At 38.3% G+C, this 24148-nt stretch overlaps 1 protein-coding gene across 5 annotated transcripts in view; it reads left to right on the top strand.

The window, feature by feature from the left end:
- Nucleotides 1–24148, top strand: part of tbc1d32 (TBC1 domain family, member 32) — a 94983-nt gene that overhangs the window by 15212 nt on the left and 55623 nt on the right. For all 5 annotated transcript variants that reach the window (XR_015848244.1, XM_088324761.1, XM_088324760.1 and 2 more), the window contains 10 exons: nucleotides 895–1032; nucleotides 4464–4553; nucleotides 6112–6254; nucleotides 6329–6456; nucleotides 10074–10284; nucleotides 12996–13072; nucleotides 14611–14749; nucleotides 18953–19040; nucleotides 19219–19337; nucleotides 20598–20717. Coding sequence is in view for 4 of the 5 variants with exons in the window: in XM_088324761.1 (XP_088180887.1) it covers nucleotides 895–1032; nucleotides 4464–4553; nucleotides 6112–6254; nucleotides 6329–6456; nucleotides 10074–10284; nucleotides 12996–13072; nucleotides 14611–14749; nucleotides 18953–19040; nucleotides 19219–19337; nucleotides 20598–20717 (1253 nt within the window). In the remaining variant the exon portion in view is untranslated. The remainder of the gene's footprint in view (nucleotides 1–894; nucleotides 1033–4463; nucleotides 4554–6111; nucleotides 6255–6328; nucleotides 6457–10073; nucleotides 10285–12995; nucleotides 13073–14610; nucleotides 14750–18952; nucleotides 19041–19218; nucleotides 19338–20597; nucleotides 20718–24148) is intronic.

Raw genomic sequence — 24148 nt, 5'->3', positions numbered from 1 at the left:
AGTCAAATGGGTCTAACTGGCAAAACAACACAGAGAGAGCCACCAACAGGGGCTAACCAGGACTGAACAACAAAAGTCGGTTTCGGCCTAGGCAGAAAATGTGAGGCTGGCCAACCAAAAACGCTCATTGAGTAGCCAGGCTAACCAAGAACCAACGACAAAAAGCAGCAAGGGCTATGGCGACAAACACGAAGCCTGCCGGGAAGAAACAAACCAAGGAACACGGCAACACTGGCGATCAGGCCAGGCTAGCCAATCAAAAAACACGCGTTGAGCAGCTAGGCTAACCCTAACGAAAAGCTGCAACATCTCCGGTGATAAACGCAAAGCCAACCGGGAGGAAAAGACAGGGGACACTGCAAAACCAGCGCTTAAGCCAGGATAGCCGACTAAACAACACACTGTATGCAGCCAAGCCAATCGGGAGCAGACAAAACAGGAAAGCCCTCCTAAGCCTCAACACTAACAGGAAGCTAGCCAGACAAAATCCAAGCAAAAATAAGTGGTATGCAATCGCTCTTCACTGCAATCCCATTCTGTTTTGGAGCTGACCTCACATGTTGTGTTCATGGGAGTCACCATTTTAAAAGTGTTGTGTTCCTTTAATGATGTCACAGCTTCTACAGCTAACAAGGCAGATGGGTCAACTTTGAGACTACATTAAATTATATTTTGCAAGTTATTTGCCTAATTCAAAAAATAATCTGTTAAGGAATAAAGTACATTTGAAGAGTCAAAATAGATTTATCTTCGAGAGCGTTTTTTTGGTTGGAGTGGGCTGATTTAAAGCTAGACGGGTAGCATCAGTATGATTGCAAAATGTCATGGTAATTTGCATTTTTAATGAGCCAGTGGGAAAATGAGATTATATACGGTCTTTTTTTTTTTTTTCAGGCTCAGAATTGAGCAGCATCTACAGTGGGAAGGAGTTGCAATATGCCACTGTGGTTCATTCCCTGTGCTTTGTGGGCAAAGTTATCCTCTATGCAAATGGAAGGAAGATCTTTCCAATCAAAGTGGCTACACAAAAGGGTAAAGAAAACAAATTATTCAAATCGGCACACACTCTATTAGTGACATGTTTGGCCCAGTCAGATTTACAAATAACTGAACCTACATGTCATTCATCATTTCATTGGCAGGGAAAAAAAGCAACACATTATATGCAGCCCAGCAAAATGATTTTAAAATGTCCATGCAACAAGAAAAAAAATACTGGATGACTTGACTGTCTGTTAACATGCTAATACTATCAGTAATTCTATTCTTTGGGGCTGAAGTGTGCGCCAAATCAGAATCCTTGACCTCACTTTTTCCCTCTACAATCAGGCAAAAGAACTGCGTGCCTGACTTTGCATCTGCAAATGCTCAGCACAGTCATACATTTTATACTGCTCCTTTTAAAAAAACATCGATAGGTAATCCTTCATTATGAAAATGGGTCATGCAGCAAGAAACAAAATACTTGATGGCTTGAGTTGCTGTCAGCTTGTTTAATACGATCAATAATTCCTTTGTTTGGGATTGAGGTGTGAGCCAAATCGGAATCCTTGGATTCTGTAGGGCAAGGGAATTGCATGGCTCACTCTGCATCTGCAGACACTCAGCACCTTAATCTTTTACATACTAATTTTATTAATATATTCAAAATGCAATATAAAAAATCATCAATTTTGAAAAGAAAATCTAACAAATGTGAAGAAATGAGAAACAAACTGGAAAAATATAACCATTTTACACATTCTTAATTTCATACTTCCATAACGATGGAACTGAAGATCTCCTACAATGGTGTGTACTACTTCCTTCAGACAACAGTACAAACAGGCTCTAACCAGAGTAGAGAGATTAGAATTAGAATTGTATTTATTGTCATTGATATCAACGTTGTAAAACATTGTATGCAACAAGTTTAGACATAGAACTCCAGAGTAAAACAGGGAAACATAAAGATTTTGAAGACAAAAACGATTAAAGACTATCAGGGTGGGTAGGCAAAAAAATAAGTACAACCTATGCCCCGCAGCTCAACTGAGCTAGAAGGCAAGTACATTAGAGTCCCTAGTTTTAGAAATAGGCACCATACAGGTCCTTAAGTCTCAGCTTCGTTAAATCGTACACTCAAAACAACACTGTCAACATCTATAGTGAAGAGATGACTCTGATATGCTGGCCTTCAAGGTAGAGTGACTAAGAAAGAAAAAGCCATAACTGAGACTGGATAACAAATGGGAGAGATTAATATGGGCAAAAGAACACAGACAACAAAGTTTGAGGTGTTTGGATCACACAACCAACATTTGTGTGAAAGTCTATGTTACGCAATTATAACGTGAGGTATTTAGAGCCTACGAGATGAAAAAACCCAATGAAACGTTTCCTCACGCATTTACATAACACTTCATAATCTATGATTAACAACTTGATTGTGAGTCCTCTTAAAAACAACTCATCGTCTGGCCTTGCCTCTTTATTGAGGCTGTTTAGATTATACTGTAGTATCGAGGCGGCAGCCTGAGATTGAGGTTTGTTTGTTTTTTCATAATTTGATTTCGGAAAGGGAGGACACTGTTGACATGTGATTTATACCTGTGACTCAATTGGTATTGCATATGTCCCTAACCTTTTGACATGGGGAACAATCAGTTTTCAGAATATTTAAAAAACAACAAATGAAAAGACACCAAAAAAATCATAATTCCATCGTAGAGTTTGTTAACACGTCTGGACACAAATATCAAAACACTACTCAAAAAAAGTTACAATAAATATCAGTAACCTTTCTTGTACATTTTCAATGCTCAGTTGAAGCCGAATAGGTTGCAGATTTAGCATTTGCTAGACATCTATCGCCTGGCTTTCAGCTATAGCACTGTTTCTTTAAATAGATTAATTTTTGCTGCCAGAATTTCACACAGTGTGTTTCTTATGCCATTCACACATTCATAAAAACTTTTCATCGCATGCCCTTATTCTAATTTCCCTAAGTGACTTCTTTGTGGGCGGCATGGCGGTTGAGTGGTTAGCGCGTCTGCGGCACAGTTCTGAGGTCATGGGATCAATTCCATCTACAGTGGAACCTCTGTTTTCGAACGCCTCTCAGTTCAAACAAACCAATGTCCGACCAAAAATTTCGAGAAATTCTTGCTTCGCTGTTCGGTCAAAAAAATCGGAGTTCGAACGGCGGTAATGCGTGAGTGCGTACGCTAGGGTGCGATGCTGAGCGGCGTACGGGTGTTTTAGCCCCTTAGATAGATATTAGATAGATACTTTATTCATCCCCGAAGGGAAATTCACAATTATTATGCCTCCGAAGAAAGTCAGAGCAAGCAGCAAAGTTGCTACAGGTGAAAAAAGAAAAGTAGTGCGTACAACTATTGCATTTAAGAAATAAATAATAGCCAAATATGAAGGAGGTGTGCGAGCGCCTTCTGCTGACCACCACAAAGGTGGTATTTGAACGGATTAAAACGATTTACATTATTTTTAATGGGAAAAATGATTTCGGTGATCAAACAAATGTTTTCGAACAGCGTTCTGGAACGGATTATGGTCGAGAACCGAGGTTCCACTGTACCTACTTTCCTGTGCGGAGTTCGCATGTTCTTCCCGTGCTTGCGTGGGTTTCCTCCCACATTTCAAAAACATGTCAGGTTAATTGGCCAGTCAAAATTGTCCCTAGGTTTGAATGAGCGAATGAGTTGTCTGACTCTGTGTGCCCTGCAACTGGCTGGCAACCAGTTCAGGGTGTCCCCGCCCACTGCCCAAGGACAACTGGGTTCGGCTCCGGCACCCCGCGACCCTAGTGAGGATAAGCGGTGCAGATAATAGATGGATGGTTGGACTTCTTTGCGCCGTGTTATTTTTTACAATGCTGTAGTGGCTCTCACATTTTGCACATCTCATGTGCTTGTTTCAAACTGGAACTATTACCTAAACGAATATCGAATGCGATCGTTGGAGCTGTTGTTTCATGCACATGCACCATTTCTAAATAAAGCAGCCGTACTCAAAAATACTAGTATAGAGGCAAGATTTTTTCCTCCTTAGTAAAAAAAAAACACAATAGATTCAATAAAAAATGAGTTGGTCTTTTCATGGGGAGAAAAGTGGTAGTCCAATGCATAAAACGGTGGTCTTGGTGAGTATGATATCGTTCACAATCATCAACTGATGATAGCAAGAAAACCAAGTCTACTTTGTTTGATATTTGCAATATACTCAGATTTGTGAAAAAACATAATTAGCAATAATCATATTCTTTATTTGATAGTTTAAAACCCTCTCATTGTTTAAATCTTTTCTGAAAACGTCCCATCACGCCAATAAACGCAATTCGTCAGAGCTGTAAAAAGGCGCAACCAAATGAACTCGTCGTTGTGCAACAGAAGACTTTACCGCTTAAGACAAAGTACATGTTAATTAATCATAATGTACGCCTCTCTGTAATTTCCTCATTGCAGATCCAGTCAGCCTGACAGAGCTGATAGTGGTCCTCATAAACATCATGTATCAACACCCTCAGCCTTTTTGCAACAATGGCCTTCACACAGGTGGGTCCGCACACACTTTTTAGATATAAGTGACACGAGTTAGAGAATGATCAGCAATCAGTCAGCGAGGGAACAAGGAGACCGTTCCCAACATTCCTCAGCGCTTTCTTTTATCTGGTAACCTTGTCCTCAGCCGGGTTCATGTTGTCTCCTACCTGACCTTCCCAGCTTTCTTAATCTTAGAATATAGTAAAGGAATAGTGTGTATTATTTAGCACCTGATAGTGGTAGAAGAACTTCATTTATTAGAAAACAACAATACTAATTTAAATAATAAGCTGAAATACTAACATACAAATGTGTATTTTCGAGAAATTATCATTTGTTTTACATAACAAGAGCCTTGCCTAAAGGGAGCTGACATCATTGTCTGACATCTTGCTACTATGGGCACCCCCCATAAAACCAAAAAGGCTGGGCCCAAAAAAAAGAATGGTGCGTTTTGGTCACTAAGTCTCCATATTTCGTATAATTCCTTGTGCTTTTAGGACTCTTTTCAGTTGCACTACACCATACAGCAACATCTAATGGTCAAAAAACACACTGTCCTTTCAACACTGTTTTTTTTACCCTGATCTTGCATAAAATGTGTGGATTGGCATTGTTTGTTAAATATATAGTATAGTAAATTCATCACTTATTGTTTTTTTTTTTTAAATCGTTAAATACTCCTAACGCATTACAGTGTCTAACCCTAACTCCCTTGCACACAGCAACACTTTAAAAATTGAGAAAAAAATAGTTATATTTATATATTATAAAACATTTTTTTAATTCAATGCTCTTTTTTTTTTAATTTCACAAAAAAATATCAAAATGTAGTTAAAAAAGGGAAATAAGAAAAATAATACCTAAACGGACATTGTGTATTGTTTGACCGCTAGATGTTGCTCTATTATGTAATGCACACGTGTCAAACTCATGGCCGGCGGTCCAAATGTGGCCCGCGAGACCTTATATTGCCTAAGCTTCTAAAAATAAATGTCACAAAATAGTGATTTGATTAAAAACTACATTTCCCATAATGCGTGTCGACTATGATATCCGTGAAGTGGCAGCTTAGCGCAACTCGACGCCAGTATTTCCATACTTTTGTCGGTGAGTGGATTGGAGAAATAAATGATCCTGAAAATGTTTGGAGTGATAACTCTTCATAAAAGGTTTAATAGTTCCCAGCTCATGCTTGTATCTAGAATTGCTCTTATCCTTCGCAAATTTTTCATTTACAAAAGAATTGAAAACCAATTTATTCGTTCCTGGCCTTCCAGTTAACTCGAAATGGCTATAAAATGCATCCTCCTGATCACTGAAAACACAGTGAAATAGTAAATTAACATAAAAATACAGTAATAAGATAAATAAGATGATGATAAGATGACTTTAGATAATGTCCCTTTAAAAGGCCGTGAACATTTTATTTAAAATATTGGTATTGTTAAAATATTATTTTCTGTAAATATCTCAGTATAGAGCAAAAGTGCACACAATTATTTGCTGACACAAGATTTTATTTAATTGGATCTTTCTTGACCGGATTTGCCCTGATGCTTTTTATTAGATGCACTGTGCCCTAGCAGCCTGGTGATGGCGACATTGTGCGCTATTTGCGAAAGGGCTACGTGCGCCGACCAGTGTCTCCATCAGACGGAAGTGCTACAGACTCTCCTGGCACCTGTCATACAAATGCTTAACGGAGGCCAGGTGATTGATTTACAAACAAAAAGGAAGTTTGTTTTAATTTGAAAAAGTTTGTTTTCTTTTGATTTATTTTGCAGACCGACTTGAAGTGTCCTGCAGCAACCCTGCCTCTCGTTGCAGACGTCCTGGCTCGAATGGTCAACACAGAGAGAGGCTTGGCTCTCTTTCTGTACGAAAAAAAACAACTTATAAGTCCTAATGAAAGGTGAGCCAACAAGTTGTCCATCTTTGTTAAACATACAAGCACTGTCAAAAACAAATCCAGCATTAACAAAGATGCATGGGCCTAAGTTTGGGCTCGGCATTGGAGAGGACATTTTTAAGCGATCATATAATATTGGTGTGGACAGAACAATGATTGCTCGATATTTTTAAGGACATAGCAGATTTTCTAAGTTATCACCTACTATATGTGGGGACAAAACAATAATTGCTTGATATAGGTGAGGACACGTCCCCTTCGTCTATTCTAAAACTCTTTGCTTATATAAATGTACTGTTTTTTTTCCAGACAAAAAACAAATATTTCAGTCTTACAACAGTTTATTATGCACGTAAAATGTCTGGGGGGGCACACAATCCAGCATTTTTCCTTAAAATTGTACAATATCTATGTCTAGGGGCAGTGGTTAGCGCGTGTGCGGCACAGGCCTGAGGTTATGAGATCGAACCCCCTGTGTGGAGTTTGCATGTTCTCCCCGTGCTTGCGCGGGGTTCCTCCGGGCACTCCGGTTTCCTCCCACATTCCAAAAACATGCATGTCAGGTTAATTGACCGGTCCGAATTGTCCCTAGGTGTGAATGAGCGAGCGAATTGTCTGTCCCTGTGTGCCCTGCGATTGGCTGGCAACCAGTTGAGGGTGTCCCCTGCCCACTGCCCGAAGATAGCTGGGATGGGCTCCAGCACGTCCGCAACCCTACTGAGGATAAGTGGTCCACATAATGAATGAATCTGTGTCTATTTTAATTTAGATTTATTTAGAGATTTATTTTCCGGATTTTACTTCATTTTTCCTTTTGTATACAATTGTCATGAACCAGAACAGGATCAGGCCCCAAACGCCTTTTATTTTACGGGAAATACGGAGTCACGTTAGGCAGCAGTCTGGAGTGAAATGATAGGAAGCCAGAGGCCGACGAGATCGATACCAATTGCCCGAGTAGATATCGGACAGATGGGGTCGATACCGGACAGGTTGGGACAGACAGGATATCGAGAATAAACAGGACAAACTAGACGGGAACAAAAACTGGAGAGAATAATAAATAGGACAAAAATAGACGGGCATGAAACTGGAAACCCATATTAAACAGGACAAAGATAAACGGGAACAATACCGGATAGGGAATACCAACAGGAAACAGAACCGAGTCAAAACCCACGTCTTAGGGTGCAGAGTTTGTTGACGGACTTACACAGGAAAAATGAGAGCACTCAGCTTAAATAGACGGAAAGCCAATCTGTCAATGAGCCGCAGCTGGCGCCACATGGGCGGGGCCAATTGGGCACCATGGCAACTGTGACATAAATAATATTAAATATACTAAAATCATAAAAACGATCTATATGAGGGAATCTTTACCAAATTAAAATATAGTAAAATATATTTAAAAAACTTGTTTTGAGTTGATTTTATTTTATGTATCCAATCTTTCTCATATCATCGCTGTCATTACAAAATCACATATGTCAATTTTTGCGTTTTGTGTTTGTTTTGCTAATTCTATTCAGGCAAAACTAAAAAAATGATGAAAAAATTGAGATACTTTTTTTTTTTTATCTAATAGCAGCAATGTACAATTTTATGAATAAACAAACATCCAAAGATTTACAAATACATGGAATATATAATTTAGCTATAATTAAACACTCAGAAATACAACAAAACAATAAAAAAGGCCATGATTAAATCTCTAAATTAAATGAATTACATTTGAAAAACTAAAATATTGCTAGTGCAGAAGTGTTTTTTTCCCCATTGAATTGGATGACTATCCCAATAAGTACAATAAATACATGATATGAAAAAGCAAGTAAAGAAAAATGAAGCCAGCCTATTGAATGCTGGAGACCAAACCAACACATTTTCATTAGTACTGTAGTACTTTTTTTTTTTACCATTTTTTTAAAAATATTATGATTATAATCTAAACATTTGATTATAAAGCCTGAATTAAATAATAAAGCAAATGGCCGATAACTGTTTATTTTTTATGATATATATACTCATTAGAATATATTTTTTCCGAATGGGGAAAATACTGAAGATTAACAAGATTGACTGCCATTTTAGCATCAATTTCCTTCCATTTAAGTTTAGCTATTAGAAAGAAAAAATAGTTGAAAAAAAATAGCAAAATAAGAAAAATTATACATTTTACAAATCCGTCATTTAAACCGTATTTTATGGGCTATAAGGCGCAACTGATTATCAGATATAACTTCTGGCCTATTCTGTTTTTTTATGTGTGCCTTATAGTCAAAAAATATGATCACATACACTTTTGGACAGACATTCACGTACAAATCAAAATATTTTCAATTCTAATCATTGTCTTTAAATTATACAAATAAGGAAAAACAAAAATGTTCCATAAACTATATGTATTTTCGGCTAACTTGACCATATTCTTTTTCCTTCAATTATTCTAATCAGTCCAAAATAATGATCTTTTTCTATCTACCCTGGTCATATCACCAGAGAAGGGTGACTGACAGCAAGGCAAACACATACAAAAACAAAGAAAATAAAAAAGGGAAAGGGTAGCAAAAAACACACACAAAATCTTTTTGACAATGGCTAACCCAAATGCCCAAAAACCCAAACAAGTTAAGCACCTCGGCACCCAAGTTGGTCATGCTTTCGTCCCTCCAGATGAAACTGGACACAAGAAAGCGGCCATGTCATTCCGGTCAGGGTGACACAACACACTCTTCTGTGGCCCGACAGCTTTCACTGGTTTACCCCTGACGCATCATATTGGTGCAATTTAGTTATAGGGTCACTAAATGATCTTTTTATTGACTAAAAATACTGCAGTGCATTTTCCGGTCCATTAGGCGCACTGTATTGTGAGGTGAATTTTGAGGATCAGGCAAACTTTTGTTGTTTTGGTGTAGTCTGGAAAATAGGGGTGCTTATTATTTTGCTCTTCACTAGTTGTTATTTTTCTGATTTTACCATAAAAAGTGTTAACAATATCGTAAAACTGGAAACCTCATCAAAAGGAGCTAATTTATCAACCGGGAAATATTTTTTGTTTGTTTTCTGCAATTTAATGGCTGATCATCAGATGCCCACAGCCGATACTAAGCTACTAATGTGATTATAATTTGGGTATATGCCTGATACTGATACCTGTTGTTTTTCCTTACCTATCCCTAACTATAACACTAATAAAAGATGTGTATGGGAGTATTAACAAAATGTATTCAGCCATCCGGTAAGTCCTCGATAAGACCTTTAAAACATTGGTAACCAAAAAAGATCTGGTGCTTAGTGAAAATTTCAATAAAAACTGTGTTTTACAAGAGTGATTCTGTTCTAAAGTGAAATATCTGAAAAATCCTCATCAAGCCCGTTCATTTGATACGTCACTCACAATGTCTTCCTGCATATGCATTTTTGAGCTTTTCCCTGCCGAACTAATGAACTCGGATTGTTCTGCTCATTGAGATGCAAAGAAGCTTGAGGTCTGAGTGATTTTCATCCGCCTCGTCAGCCTGATGAATATAACATGAGAAGACATCGTGTGATGCAGAAGAACGTCATTAATAAAACAGCAAATTGACTCTTAGACGATTTTCCGTTTCCGCCGGCAGGAGCACGGCCGCTCACGTGCTGTTTCGGTTCACCCTGAGGCTGCTGGAACGCGAGCTGACGGCGCCAGGCGGCGAAGGTGAACTCGACTCTCTCCGCGTGCCATGCGGGGCCTTCGTTCTCGTGTGCAGGCATATGTACAACACTTGCGAGGGCCTGGAAATCCTGCAAGCGTACAACTTGCACGAAGCTGTCGCCGCCGCTTGGAAAAAGGTAAACATTGACTTTGCTGGACAGGTTGTACACTACATAGAGCCGCACAGCCAAAATAGGGCTGCAAACAGTGTTCCCTCTAAACTGCGCGCGTGCTCAATTGCGCACTGCTCGCACATTCTCAGCGCACAAGAAAATCTTGCCAGCGCACAAAAATCAGGGCTCAAAATTACTAATTAAGAAGCGACTTATGTCAAAGTTGTAGTGCATGAAGGTAAAAACACACGGGTTCCCCCGACGTTGTGTCCTAAATGCGGTATTTTGAAGTCGAGTCGAAGTAGAACCAAGTTGAGTAAAGTTAGTAGAGTTTGTCGACAACTGGCTTCTTCGGCTCGGCTCACTAAAAGGAACCGGCTCTTTCGGGTCCTAAACAGCTCTTCAGGGTTGTTTTTGCTTCTTTAATCCCAATGACCAAATATTATGTAAAATAATAATAATAATAATAAATTATGCGCAAAATGAATTAAAGGAAAGGGAGAATAGAACAAAAAAGAAAAAAATACCAAAATGAAAAAGTAGTGAAAAGCTGAGAAAAAAAGAAACAAAAGGAAGAAAAAAAAAGAAGGAAAAATTTAGAAAAAAGCCAGAAAAAAAGAAAAGAAAGAAATGTAGGAAAAAAGTAAATAGAGAACAAAAAGAAAAAAGTAACAGCTCGGAAAAAATAAACACAATTAGATTTTTTTTAAAGGAATTTTAAAAAAAGTAGAAAAAAAAACACGGAAAAAAGAAGAAAAAGTTTGTGTTGCATTCAAATAATTTCCAATTTTATCAAGTGAATCTTGTTGCCAACATTGTACTTCCACTAAAAAATGTGATTAAGTACAGTTCTGTATCTTACAACCGACTAAATAAGCCCCCAAAAATGTTAATATTATGCGACAAAATATATCAGGAAATAAAAAGAAATGGATGTTTTGTGAAAGAATTGTAATAACAAACGACGTTTGTAGGCCGTACAACCTTTGCAATAGTACATGAGTCAATTCATTCAAAAGAGAAAAATAATTTTGCATTGCCGGAAACTCAGCAAAATGTAACTTGATGTCAAATTTTGGACATGTTTGATAATTAATTATCTTGCCACACTTGGGATTGCTGTTGCTCACTGTTGTTTCAAGTGTTGCTCACCGACTTTGTGTGAACGCTCAGACCCGTGGAAAATTACAGGGAACATTGGCTGCAAATAATGATTATTTTGATAATCAATGAATCTGACAATTATTTTTGTATTAATCACTGAATCGGATTAAAAAACAACATATGATTTTCCTTTTCTTTATTCAAACATTGAAACTTTGTGGAAAAATTAAAATAGTGCACAAAATAGTATATATTCTACAATATTAAATGGTAAAAAAGTCAGTCTTTGTCTAATAACCAACAAAGTACATATAAATGAATGTTATACATCTGCAAATATATACTTTAAAAGCAGGTAGGCGTCCTGCATGGCTGACTCCCTATTGGTGTGTGAGTATGTGTGTGTGAATGGGTAAGTGTGAAGATTTGGGAGGTCTTCATTGACTCGAAAAGCACTATTTACTTTGTGTGTAAAGTGCAAAAAAAGGCATTTTTGTTGTTTAGAGACCTGAGCTTTTGGATCAAGAAATCATTGCAAATCTGAAAACCCAGTGACCCGTATTAACATTAACAAGTGTTTGTCAACTAACTTAACAATAAACGATAATAAATACAAATCAATGGTATACGCCTGCAAATGCTCAAGATACTCTTTTAAAAAGTTCACAAAAAAGAAGGTATTTTTGTTGTTTAAAGGGACATAAGCTTTTGGAACAAGAAATAAATGCAAAGGTGAAAACGCAATACCATGATTTTAAACATTTAACAAGCAAAAAGTAACCACTATTACCTTTGCTCACCAACTCAATCACGCTTCCTTCTTTGCTTTGCAATGAAAAAATGTGAGAATCTCCATGATAGCAGCTGCGTTCATGATGTCTTTCTCATCATGAAGTCATAGTCTGCTATTTTCTATCCCAAGAGCCAAGAAGAAATCCGCAGGTTCGAGAGCCTTCCCCATTCGAGCCCAGGTGCTGTGGAATGCTCTTCCCCCTGAGATTCGATCTGCAACCTCAGTGGAAATGTATAAATCTAAGATTAAAACACGCTTCTATTCTTTAGCATATGAATAACCTATATTTTATGTTAATGATATCTGTGTATTATTTGTTATTGCAACATCAGTTGCAGCCTGGTCATCCTGGAAGGGGGATGACCTCATGTGCGGTCCCTTCTCAAGGTTTCTTAATTTTCCTCATGTTGAGGTTTTTGAGTTTTTCCTTGCCCTCATGTAGGTTTTGGATCAGGGGATGGTGTAATAAGTCTGTGGCTTGCAATAATATGTGATCTGTGCAGCCCTTTGAGACTCCTTGTGATTAAAGCCTATACAAATATACATGACTTGACTATTGAGATGAGAACGTATAGTATGAGTATCATTAAGGGTACAAGGACACAATAATCACTCAGACTTTGCCAGCAAAGTAAAACTTGATGCTTAATCTTAAACTTATTAACAAGAAAGTTGTGCAAGTTGAGGTTTTTTAACATGCACAATTAAACACCGCTAAGGCCTACTCCCTTTGGGCACATGTTTATGATAATAGTGTATTGTTCAGCTGATTTTTTGGGACACCCATGCTTTAAGCAGCGTGATCAATAAATGTGACGGGATCTCTTTGTTTTTCTAGGCCAGTTCTTTGTCCAAAAGGATTCAAACCCCAGTGTCTGGAAATGATGCTGCTTCTACCCCTGAACTGCAGCACGTGTAAGACCTATATTAGTATATGTTCATATATATTCATATAGATTCATGTACCGTAAATTCCGGACTATAAGCTGCTACTTTTTTCCCAAACTTTCAACCCTGCGGCTTATTCAGTGATGCGGCCAATTTATGTACCGTAATTTTTCTAACGGCCGCCAGCGGCGCTCAAGTACAAAAGGTAAGATTTAGACTGCAACTTCTTATCTTGTGCACAAGTTAAATTAGCGTGGACATATCCTCATCATGCAAATTGCAAAAGGAAAGGCACATGACGCAACTTTCAAGCTAAATGCAATCGAGCAGTCCGATAACGAAGGAAACAGAGCTACCCCACGTAAACTTTACTTTGCAAGCGTGATGCTAGCGTGTTCTTGAATAAGGGAGCGTGGGACGACGTCTTTATGATAAGGTCTCTTTCCCATACTGTAAGAAGACGACTTTGATGCAGTCAGTTATAAGGAGGATGATAAGGACGGTTCACCGTGCCTATTACAATTGCTTTTGTTTTTTTAATAGAGCTGTTTACTGTGTTGCGAGCGTGATGCTAGTAGCGTTTTGCTACCCTTCACCGGCACGGTTTGGGATGAAAGTTATAATGTTATTATTAAAGCTTTGAAAACTCTCTCGGTAAATATGTGGTAAATATGTGTAACTATAATATGTATTTGCAACTGTATATTTTTGTAATGTATTTATTTTGGAAACTTATTCTGATATGTTTTGTACGAGCAAATGAGAAAGAAGGGGCGGGGCAAACGCAGGCTGACGGGAAGCGGAGTAAAGGTGAGACGTGTTTGTGGACGCGGCCGACAATAGTGGATATATATTTTTCCCACCCTTACCTTTGGAAATATACACTTTTTTCCTTGGATTACTTTCAACGGGCACCCGGACTCTGCAGGTCTGCATTAAATCTTAAGTACCGGTATCTTTTTCTGTTCGTTATGACGGCTGTGTTTTTTGGACTGTATCGGGTATAGGTTAATTTCGTGTTTGAATTGCCTTTTTCAATGTGGGCGCATAAGGCTAATATACAGGTGCGGCTTGTTTATGGACAAAATCTGTTTTCCCCCCGAAATGTGGTGGGTGCGGCTTATAATCAGGTGCGCTCTATAGTCCGGAATTTACGGTATATTCATATATATATCATCATAATACATCCATGATGAATCCACTTGCTTGACTTTTATCCATTGTTTTTATTTTAATGTATCACCATTCATGAAAGTGTTGGTCTTAAAATGAGGTTTTACTGCATATTGGCATGATTTATTTTTTATTACAGCTACTTAATTGCATTTGCTAAACCTTATGTTGTGACCTGCGGGGTCCGCTTACGTTGACATTTAAAGACAATCTTGTCGATGATTTACGCCAGCTGAATGGCAATAAATTCACCTAATATCTCCACGCTGACAGGTTAACAAGTGAACTGTGACATGGCTTGGCACTTATGGAATTTTATTACTTTTATTAACATTGTCAACCAGACCCAAGCTGTGCACACATTTTTCTGTCTTTTTTTTCACACTTTTTAGGCTCATATGGGAGGATACATTGCTGGACAGCCTGCTGAACTTTGCGGCCACGCCTAAGGGCGTCATGCTGCTTCAGCAGACCGGTGCCATCCAGGAGTGTGTCTCACACGTGTTCTCCCGATTTAGCAAAAAATTGCAGGTAAACCAATATGGTTATTGAAATATGAGATTGTATCCATCTGGGATGGCAAACAAAATCTTAGCTGAAAGGCTGGCCAAAAATTTAGACTAAGAACTCGGACGAACAAAATAAACACAATTTAGATTTAGAATTTAGTAGATGTATAAAAAATAAATTCAGATCAGCTGCAGGGGGAGCCACCTAACCTCCAAAAGTTAACGTTACTATGACTAGAGCCCTTTGCCCAGGCCACTGAACTCCCATTAAACAAAGTGATGTACAACGTAGTTAAGGGCTACCATAAGCTAATGTCAACCTAAAGTCAGAGATGTTAACAATATAAATAACTTTATACTTCTCTCCAGCAAAGTGACAATATGTTGCCTCAGAAACTATGTTGTCTGACCTTGGCGCAGATGTAGACATCTTTATTAACATCCACGTTAAGTTGTCTCGGGAAATAAATACACCTCATCGCCAGCCCCTCAGGATACCCTGTTTGCAATACACCCCATGCATACCGTTTAACCATCTTTAAAGTTTAAAATGTAGGGAGAAACACAAAAAATAATAACGGACAAACCGGAATGCATTTCAATGGACGCGGGAGATGAGAATGTCTGACTGGATTGTTTTTTCTATGCGCACTGTTATTCGCTCATCGCTTTTGAGGGCGGGGCTTAGCCATAGGTCAATTAGAAGATACACTTCAATAGTAATGGCAGTGTCTGAAATTCATGACAAAACGTTACCGGACACCAGGGCAGACAACTCTGAAAAGTTGCCTGCCCAGCCATAAAGTTGCCTGCCCCATTTTTCACAACTTGAAACACAATAAGACGACTCATCGCAAAAAAAAAAAAACATTGTTGCAAGTATTAAGGGTTGATAATCAGAATATATGACAGAACAACACTTTAAAATTAAGTTTGTTATGAATCTACTTATGGGCAGCACGGCGGCGCAGTGGTTAGCGCGTGTGCGGCACAGTTCTGAGGTCATGAGATCAAACTTCCTGTGTGGAGTTTGCATGTTCTCCCCGTGCTTGCGTGGGTTTCCTCCCACATTCCAAAAACATGCATGTCAGGTTAATTGGCTGGTCCAAATCGTCCTTAGGTGTGAATGAGCGAGCGAATTGTCTGTCCCTGTGTGCCCTGCGACTGGCTGGCAACCAGTTCAGGGTGTCCCCTGCCCACTGCCCGAAGATAGCTGGGATGGGCTCCAGCATCGCCGCGACCCTACTGAGGATAAGCGGTGCAGATAATGGATGGATGGATGGATAAATCTACTTATAACATTCATTGCATGTATATGACATCACTGTTTTCCATCTGCCATCAGTATGTGCATGTATTTACTCATCTTCATTCATGCAATCTTTGCGCTGCGTCGTCTGCTACAAGCCACGCAAACTCCTCATTCTGCGATTTTTTTCAATGTATGTTTACGTTTTTTAGCGTCATAAAACTTGTTAGCTTCTTTCGAATCGTTCTTCTGGGGCTGAGGTTTTGGCTTGATTCCTAACCACTTCTCCATTTTTCTTGAGATCTCTGTGCGTCTACTTTGGAAAATGATATGCAAATGGGAGACCTTATAACGCTTGGGAAATCCCGGAAGCAGGAAGTTATTCGATGCAGTCTTCTGATCGGCTTCTGAGCATGCAAATTGCTAAACGAACTGAAATTCCGAAATTTCCAAACCAAATGAAGATTTTGAAATCGGAATAAAGCAAACGTTTGATTTGAAAAAAATAAAATTAAAAAAAAAAAAAAAAAAAAAAATTTCTTGAAAAAGTTGTCGGCCACCCGGGCAGAGACGATGTGTAAGTTGTACGCCCGACGTAAACGATGCACGCCCCCGGCGTCCGGGCAGACGTTATTTCAGACACTAGTAATGGTAGCAGAAATACTCACTTTTTTGTATATAGAAATACTGTTGCCATAATAGTTGAACGTTGTGATTCCACGTATTGTTGCACAAGTATTTCTCCCTAAAATTGCAAAGAAAATTTCGTTAAAAATAACGCATTGAAAACTAGCAAAATAAATTGTCTGCCCATATAATACATTTATAGGTGACAGTAGCAAACTAAAACAGCAATGTGAAATTAATTATGACTGTATACTAACTAATGATAAATAATTATCACATCCTACTTTGAAATACTTAACATTTTATTCATTCATTTAATTAATAAATGGCAAAATAGCATGTAGTTATTCCAAAAGTGCTCAAACTATCAGTAATTCCAAACATAATGTAGTTTACAGTGATAGGTTGTATTTTGAGCACCTAATAATGGTTAAAAAAATCTTTTTGGGAGGCTGTTGGAGATTTTACAGGGTTTTTTGAGAGTTTTTAAAAATGTACACGATTTTGGCGGGTATTTTAAATAGAAAAATACATTTCTTCAGATTTGCTTTAATACAAATAAAATACCTTTTTCCAGGGGGTTATTCAAAATTGATTGAGAATTTGAGGGGGTTTCTTTTAAAATAAATTGACATTGTTTGGGTAGGTTAATTTAAACATAAAGGGGCACCTTATATATGATTTCCATGATACAAAAAGAGCCGGTTATAAGCAATGTTCCCTCTAATTTTCCACGGGCCTGAGCGTTCACACAAAGTTGTTGAGCAACGCTTGAAACAACAGTGAGCAACCACAATCCCAAGTGTGGCAAGATAATTAATTATCAAACATGTCCAAAACTTGACATCACGTTACATTGAGTTTCCGGCAATGCAAAATTATTTTTCACTTTTGAATGAATTGACTATTTTATTCTTGCAAAGGTTGTACGGCCTACAAACGTCATTTCTTTTAACAACAATTCTTTCACAAGATTTCCATTTTTTTTTTAATTTTCTGATATATTTTGTCGCATAATACTAACATTTTTGGGTGCTTATTTAGTCGGTTGCACGATACACAACTGTATTTTATCACATTTTTTAGTGGAAGTACAATGTTGGCAACAAGATTGACTTGGTATAATTGGAAATTATTTGAATGCAACACAAACTTTTTCTTCTTTTTCCCTGTTTTTTTTTCTATTTTTTTAATTCCTTTAAAATAAATCTGATTGTGTTTATTTTTTCATAGCTGGTACTTTTTTCTTTTTGATCTCTATTTACTTTTTTTCCTTTGTTTCTTTCTTTTCTTTTTTTCTGTCTTTTTCTGAATTTTTCTTTCTTTTTTTCTCTTTTGTTTCTTTTTTTCTCAGCTTTTCACTACTTTTTTATTTTGGTATTGTTTTCTTTTTTGTTCTATTCCCCCCCTTCCTTGAAGTCATTTTGTGCACAATTTTACATAATATTTGGTCGTGTAGGGATTAAAGAAGCAAAAGAGCCATTTGGGACCCTAAAGAGCCGGTTCTTTTTAGTGAGCCGAGCCGAAGAAGCCGGTTCTCGAAAAACTTTACTGACTTTACTCAACTTCGTTCTACTTCGACATTGACCTCAAAATACTGCATTTAGAACACAGCGTCGGGGGAACCCGTGTATTTTTACATGCACATAGCTTTGACTTAATTTGCTTCTTAATTAGCAATTTCGAGCCCTGATTTTTGTGAGCTGGCTAGATTTTCTTGTGCATGGAAAAGCTCTGGGTAGTGCGCAATTGCGCACACACGCAGTTTAGATGGAACACTGCGCTGGATAGATTTTCTTGTGCGCTTGTGCGGGCAGTGCGCGATTGCGCACGCCCGCAGCTTAGAGGTAACATTGGTTATAAGGCTTTTGATTAAAATTCAAATAATACACACTGTCCCTTTAAAGACTTTTGAAGTAGCAGTTTTAAATCTACAGTGTTCTGCAAATTTTGCAGACTTTTACAGTTTCTAATATCACACTTGTTCAAATCAAAGTTAAATTTCTTTTTTCTTTTCTTTTTTCTCTTATTTTTGGGTAAGGGATCTGGAGTCCCTATTACTTTCGCAGTTTCTTGACCGCAATGCTAATTGAAAGCACACCTTTCCTGGCACACCACCACCCCTAACCACCGCTTGCACCTAATTTAGTGCCTTTGTTTACTCACGCTTGTAATTGCTTTCCCTGTTTGCTTCGCTCTTTAACTAAGGAGCTTGTTTTTTTTTTTACCCCTGTAATCAATATCCGCTGTGTAATTCGATTTCCAAACTCTATGCTGAGAAATTTTCTTTCAAGTTTTTTTTTTTTAATTTAGTTGAAAACTGTTTTAATTTCGCCTTATTTTTCTTAGGTTAGCCGTTGTGAGAAGTTTGGTTACGGCGTCTTGGTAACGCAGGTGGCGGCCACTGCAGCTGGCGCATTGGCTTTGCAGCGCTCAGGTTGGTCAGCACACATTTTTAGACATATATGTCAAACTTTTGACAAAGTAGCGGATTTTATCGCGCATTCTATTGTTACGTGCAAAACACTACCCTTCCTAGGATATTTAAAAAAACAAATCGGAAGTGGCAAACTTTTACCAAAGCGGAAATATAATTATAATGACTCGTCTGCCAGGCTTTGTGCAGGTCCTGATTCAGAAAGTGTGGTCGGCGCTGGAGTGTGGCAGCGAGGATGCCAGGCCGGTCCGACCCAAAGCCGAAGCCATGGAACCCATCGACAGGAGCTGCTTAAAAGTACTGAAAACTAACCTCTTTAAACAGGGTTCATCTATGCGGTGGGAGCGGTAGTCTCTAAAACACTACATGGGTAGCATGCAAACCAGTTCCAAAAATAGCTCACCTTTTTTTATTGTTAGCTATTGTGTTATTCAATGTTGAATTTTGTTTCTTCAGCAATAATATTCCTGTCTGTTTTTAATTCATGTTTAAAAAAAAACCCCAAAAACGTCAAGCTCTAGTGTATTCAATAAACGTTTACCTTGTTTGGCCCGCGACCAAAGGTGTGGTTTGATATTCGGCTCTCTGTTCAACTGAGTTTGACACCCCTTCCCTAGAGCAGTGTTTTTCAACCCTTTTTGAACCAAGGTACACTTTTATTTTTAAAAAAGTTCCGAGGCACACCGTCCATCGAATGTTTGAAAATGAAGTTATGTCAAATATTTCACTGTAATACCTCATAAGCAGGTTATTAGTATATAAAAAGAAGAAAATAATACTTAAAATAAAAAGAAAAGATGTGCTTTTTTATGTTTTGATTTTTCACAGTGCAATCTCCGAACCGCTTTGTGACACAAATTAAGTTATTAAATGAACTGTTCTACCTCATGAGCAGCTAATTAGGATATAAAAAGTATATAAAAATCTACTGCCACCTACTGATATGGATGACTATTACAGTTCCTCATCTGAAGATAGCAAAAATAGTGAATAATGGCCTGATTTTTTGGAAAGATAGAATTGGGCAAATTCCAGCGGCACAATAGACAAGGTCTCACGGCACACTAGTGTGCCCCGGCACACTGGTTGGAAAACACTATCTTGGAGGGTCTAACAGAAAAAGCCGCAATAAGACTGTGTAACGATGTCAACAAGACCACTAAAATACTTTTCATAGTATGCTATATTGAAAACAAAGTCATTAGTGCAGATAAAGTGCAAGTAAAATTGAATTAGATTTGAAAGTTGTACTGTATGTATAATCTTACGACCGACGAAAAAAAAAATATATAGTTACTGTTAAAATGTGAAGACCATATCAATCCCAGGGCAGTAGTATCGATTCAATCCGAGTACTCGCTCAGAATCGATAATAAGGAGATTTGGATAGATCCGCAAACCCTCCGTTAATAGCCATCCATGTCACTAAATGACTTAAACCATTCCTTTTATCAAAGTTAGGCAAAAATCGGTTCTTCGCTGTGGCGTTCATCCCTCTTGTTGTGACTGGCTTTGTTGCGTTTGTGTAATCTTGTGCGTCTTTGTGTGTCTTTGAAGCCTTTCCTGTCTCTGGTCAACTTGCTGTCATCTTCCCAGTCCGTGTGGCAGCTGCTGGCCGGACAACCGTTGGCCAACAAGAGCGAATACACGCTGCGGGAAGTGCCAAACTCTCTGCCTGTGAGTGGGCCAACACGCTTCTACATTTCACATGCACGCACTCGAAAAGTCAAGATTGCGACGCCGTTTACCGACATTAGTAGAACAATCAAGTTTGTGCAAGTACCGTAAATTCCGGACTATAGAGCGCACCTGATTATAAGACGCAACCACCACATTGTAAGAGGATAACCGATTTTGTACTTACACAAGCTGCACCTGTGTATAAGCCGCATGCGTCCACATTAAAACAAGTAACACAATCACAAAATGAACCCAAACCCGACTTTGAGTCCCGCGATTGTAACTGAATATAAAGTACACAGTCCAAAAACCAAAGCCGGTAAAATGAATGGAAAATGATACCGGTACTTAAGGTTTGATGCGGACCTGCAGAGTCCGGGTCCCGTTGACAATAATCCAAGGGAAAAAAATGTATATTTCCATAGGTAAGGGTGGTAAAAATATATATCCACTATTGTCTGCTGCGTCCACAAACATGGCTCACCTTTACTCCACTTCCCGTCGTTGTATTCGCCCCTTCTTTTTGATTCGCCCGTGGAAAACATATCAGAATAAGTCTCTAAAATAAATACATTACAAAAATATACAGTTGCAAAAACATATTATACATGGTTACACATGTTTACAAAGAAAGACACCGAGAGAGTTGGTAAATTGGCCGCATCACTGAATAAGCCGCAGGGTTGAACGTTTGGGAAAAAAGTAGCGGCTTATACTGTAGTCCGGGATTTACGGTAATTTGAGGTACAGACGCTGCCCTACTTACGAACGTTTCCTAAGTTGAATTAGTTCGTGAGTTGCTTTAGTGCTATATTTTGCTTGTTTCAGGTTTGTATAAGTAACCTGTATTGTTTTGCTCTAAAAAATAAACATTTCATAAAATAATATGCTCTATAAAGATAAATGAAGTCAAGTGTAACTTACTTTTGGAAGATAAGCTTCAAGAGGTTCACCTGCCTTCCTGTCCCTATTTAAACCCAGTCCTGTCAATTCCCTGTTGTCGGTCCGTCTGCAAACCATAGTGTAAACACAAATATTGCACAACCCTACGATACCTAACTGTATGTAATAACATCCTATATGCCGACATTTCTTGCGTAAATTTTGTGTAAATTATAACTATAACCTTATCCGCCTTGTTTTGTAACCTTATCTTCTCTGTTCCTTTATCTTCTTGGGTTCGTTACCTCACTGTGCATGTGTGAACTGGAGTGTCATGCCCAATTTCGTTGTCACAATCTGTTAACCCATTTTGTAACAATGACAATGAAGGTATATTCTAATTCTAATTCTAAAAAAGTTCCTGCAAAATGGCTTCTGCTGTGGTGGGGGGAGGAGGCTGTTTTTGCAGAGCCCAAAGCAGTACACGTCAATGGCGGTTGAGCGGTGTGGGGTGAACTGAAAATAGGCTCGCCGTGTACGGGAAAGAGTGGCCAAAAAAAAAAAAAACATTTTTTCAACCGCCTCAAGCTTTCTTACTCCACTTTCAAAAGAAATGTCACGCCTCTTCTTTACACTTTACACTGACCATATCGAATGGATGCACCAGATATTGAACAATAAAAATATCAAAGTTTTTAGCGCGCTGTAGATAAAGTATAGTATGTTCACACATGAACTAGCAAGATGTAGTCTGATTTCTTCTTCGAGATGGATGCTGGGTGACCTCTCACAGCACCACATGCCGCTTGTTGTGAAAATAACCACTAGAGTAATGTCCTGTATTCAGAAAAAGGTGCACAGAAAATAAAATCTAACTTACAGCAATGTCCGGATATTTTTTGACATCGAGTCGTAAGACAGAATGAGAGAGTAGACGTAGTCTGGTACAAAAAGAGGTCATAAGCCAGGACGGGAGAGCAGACGTGGTCAGGATCAAAACAGGTGGTAGCCGGAGACAGACGGGAGCAAAAACAGGACAGATGGGAGTCCGGGTCGAAAAAGGCTTGTGTGTGTGTGTGTATATATATTTTTATATATATATATATATATATATATAATCATCCCATTAGCCGTACCGCTTATCCTCATTAGGGTCACGGGGATATATATCAGGCGGGCTGACAACAGGGGATTAGAGGACTGGGTTTAAGTAAGGACAGGGTGCCAATCAGAGCCCGCAGCGGTTGGCGCCAAATGAGCGGGCACAGGTGATTCACATCGGTAATCTTGACATTTGTCCTATATTTTGTTGTGTGTTCTGTCATGTTTTTTTTTGTCGTGTATTTTGTCAGGTCCTTCATTGTGTTTTTTGTCTCATATTTTGTCCTATATTGTCGCATATTTTGTCGAGTATGTTGTTGCGCGTTTTGTTTTGTATCTTTTCATTTATTTTGCCATGTATTTGGTCTCAGCCAAGTCTTATTCAAACTAGGATTAATTGAAAAGCTCAGCTAGTTTTGCAAACCCCCTGGTGGTTCGCGCCTCGGCCGAGTCATACCTAAGACTTAAAAAAGGGTTGGCGGCGCCCTCTGTTGGCTGCGGCTGCATCGGCTCGCTACAACGGGTCAGGTGTAATCGACATTTCGTTCTGTGTACATTGTTACACAGAATGACAATACAAGGAAATTATTATTATTATTATTATTATTATTATTTGAATAACCTTTTGTTGTGACAAAATACACCACAAAATAAATACCAAAATATATACCTGACTTATTGACACCTTTTCCTTGATGAGGATCTGTTCATGCTAGTTTTATTCATGCACAAAAACAAAGTTACATTAAATTTGCGTCTTCCCGGCAGCCACTCCAGCAGCTCCCGTGTTATTTTCGATTGTTCTCGATTGTTCTCAGCTCAGGGATGCTGCTGGAAATGTGAATTTCCCTTCGGGGATGAACAAAGTATCTATCTATCTATCTATCTATCTATCTATCTATCTATCTATCTATCTATCTATCTATCTATCTATCTATCTATCTATCTATCTATCTATCTATCTATCTATCTATCTATCTATCTATCTATCTATCTATCTATCTATCTATCTATCTATCTATCTATCTATCTATCTATCTATCTATCTATCTACATATATTCCACCTGTCTCACTCTTACCTTATACTGTTTGGGCGCCCCTTGGTGGCCGATATAAAAAATGCATAAATAATCCGCATCATCATAAATTGCAGGGTTGAAAGCACGTGTCAAAAGTTGGGAATTTACGGTAAATGACTAAATGAATCCCAAAATTTATTAAAAGATTAGTAAATTGAATTGATGTCATATATTTAATGGTATAGCCATGTGATCATGTATTTATATGGCATATATTTGTAAGAATTTATTCTTGAAACACTCATTTCTTCATATGGTCCTCCAGTCTCTCACTCACCCCATTTAAAATTGTCTACAGTTCCGCTTTCGCCCGTTTGAGGGCGTGTTTGCACTTTTCACAATCACAATGATTGGAATTTGGATGG

Source organism: Urocampus carinirostris, chromosome 20, assembly GCF_059441175.1.
Source record: "Urocampus carinirostris isolate Australia breed hairy pipefish chromosome 20, RoL_Ucar_1.0, whole genome shotgun sequence".
Taxonomy (NCBI): Eukaryota; Metazoa; Chordata; class Actinopteri; order Syngnathiformes; family Syngnathidae; genus Urocampus; species Urocampus carinirostris.
Note: the sequence above shows the minus strand (reverse complement) of the source record. Positions and strands in the feature narration are given on the sequence as shown.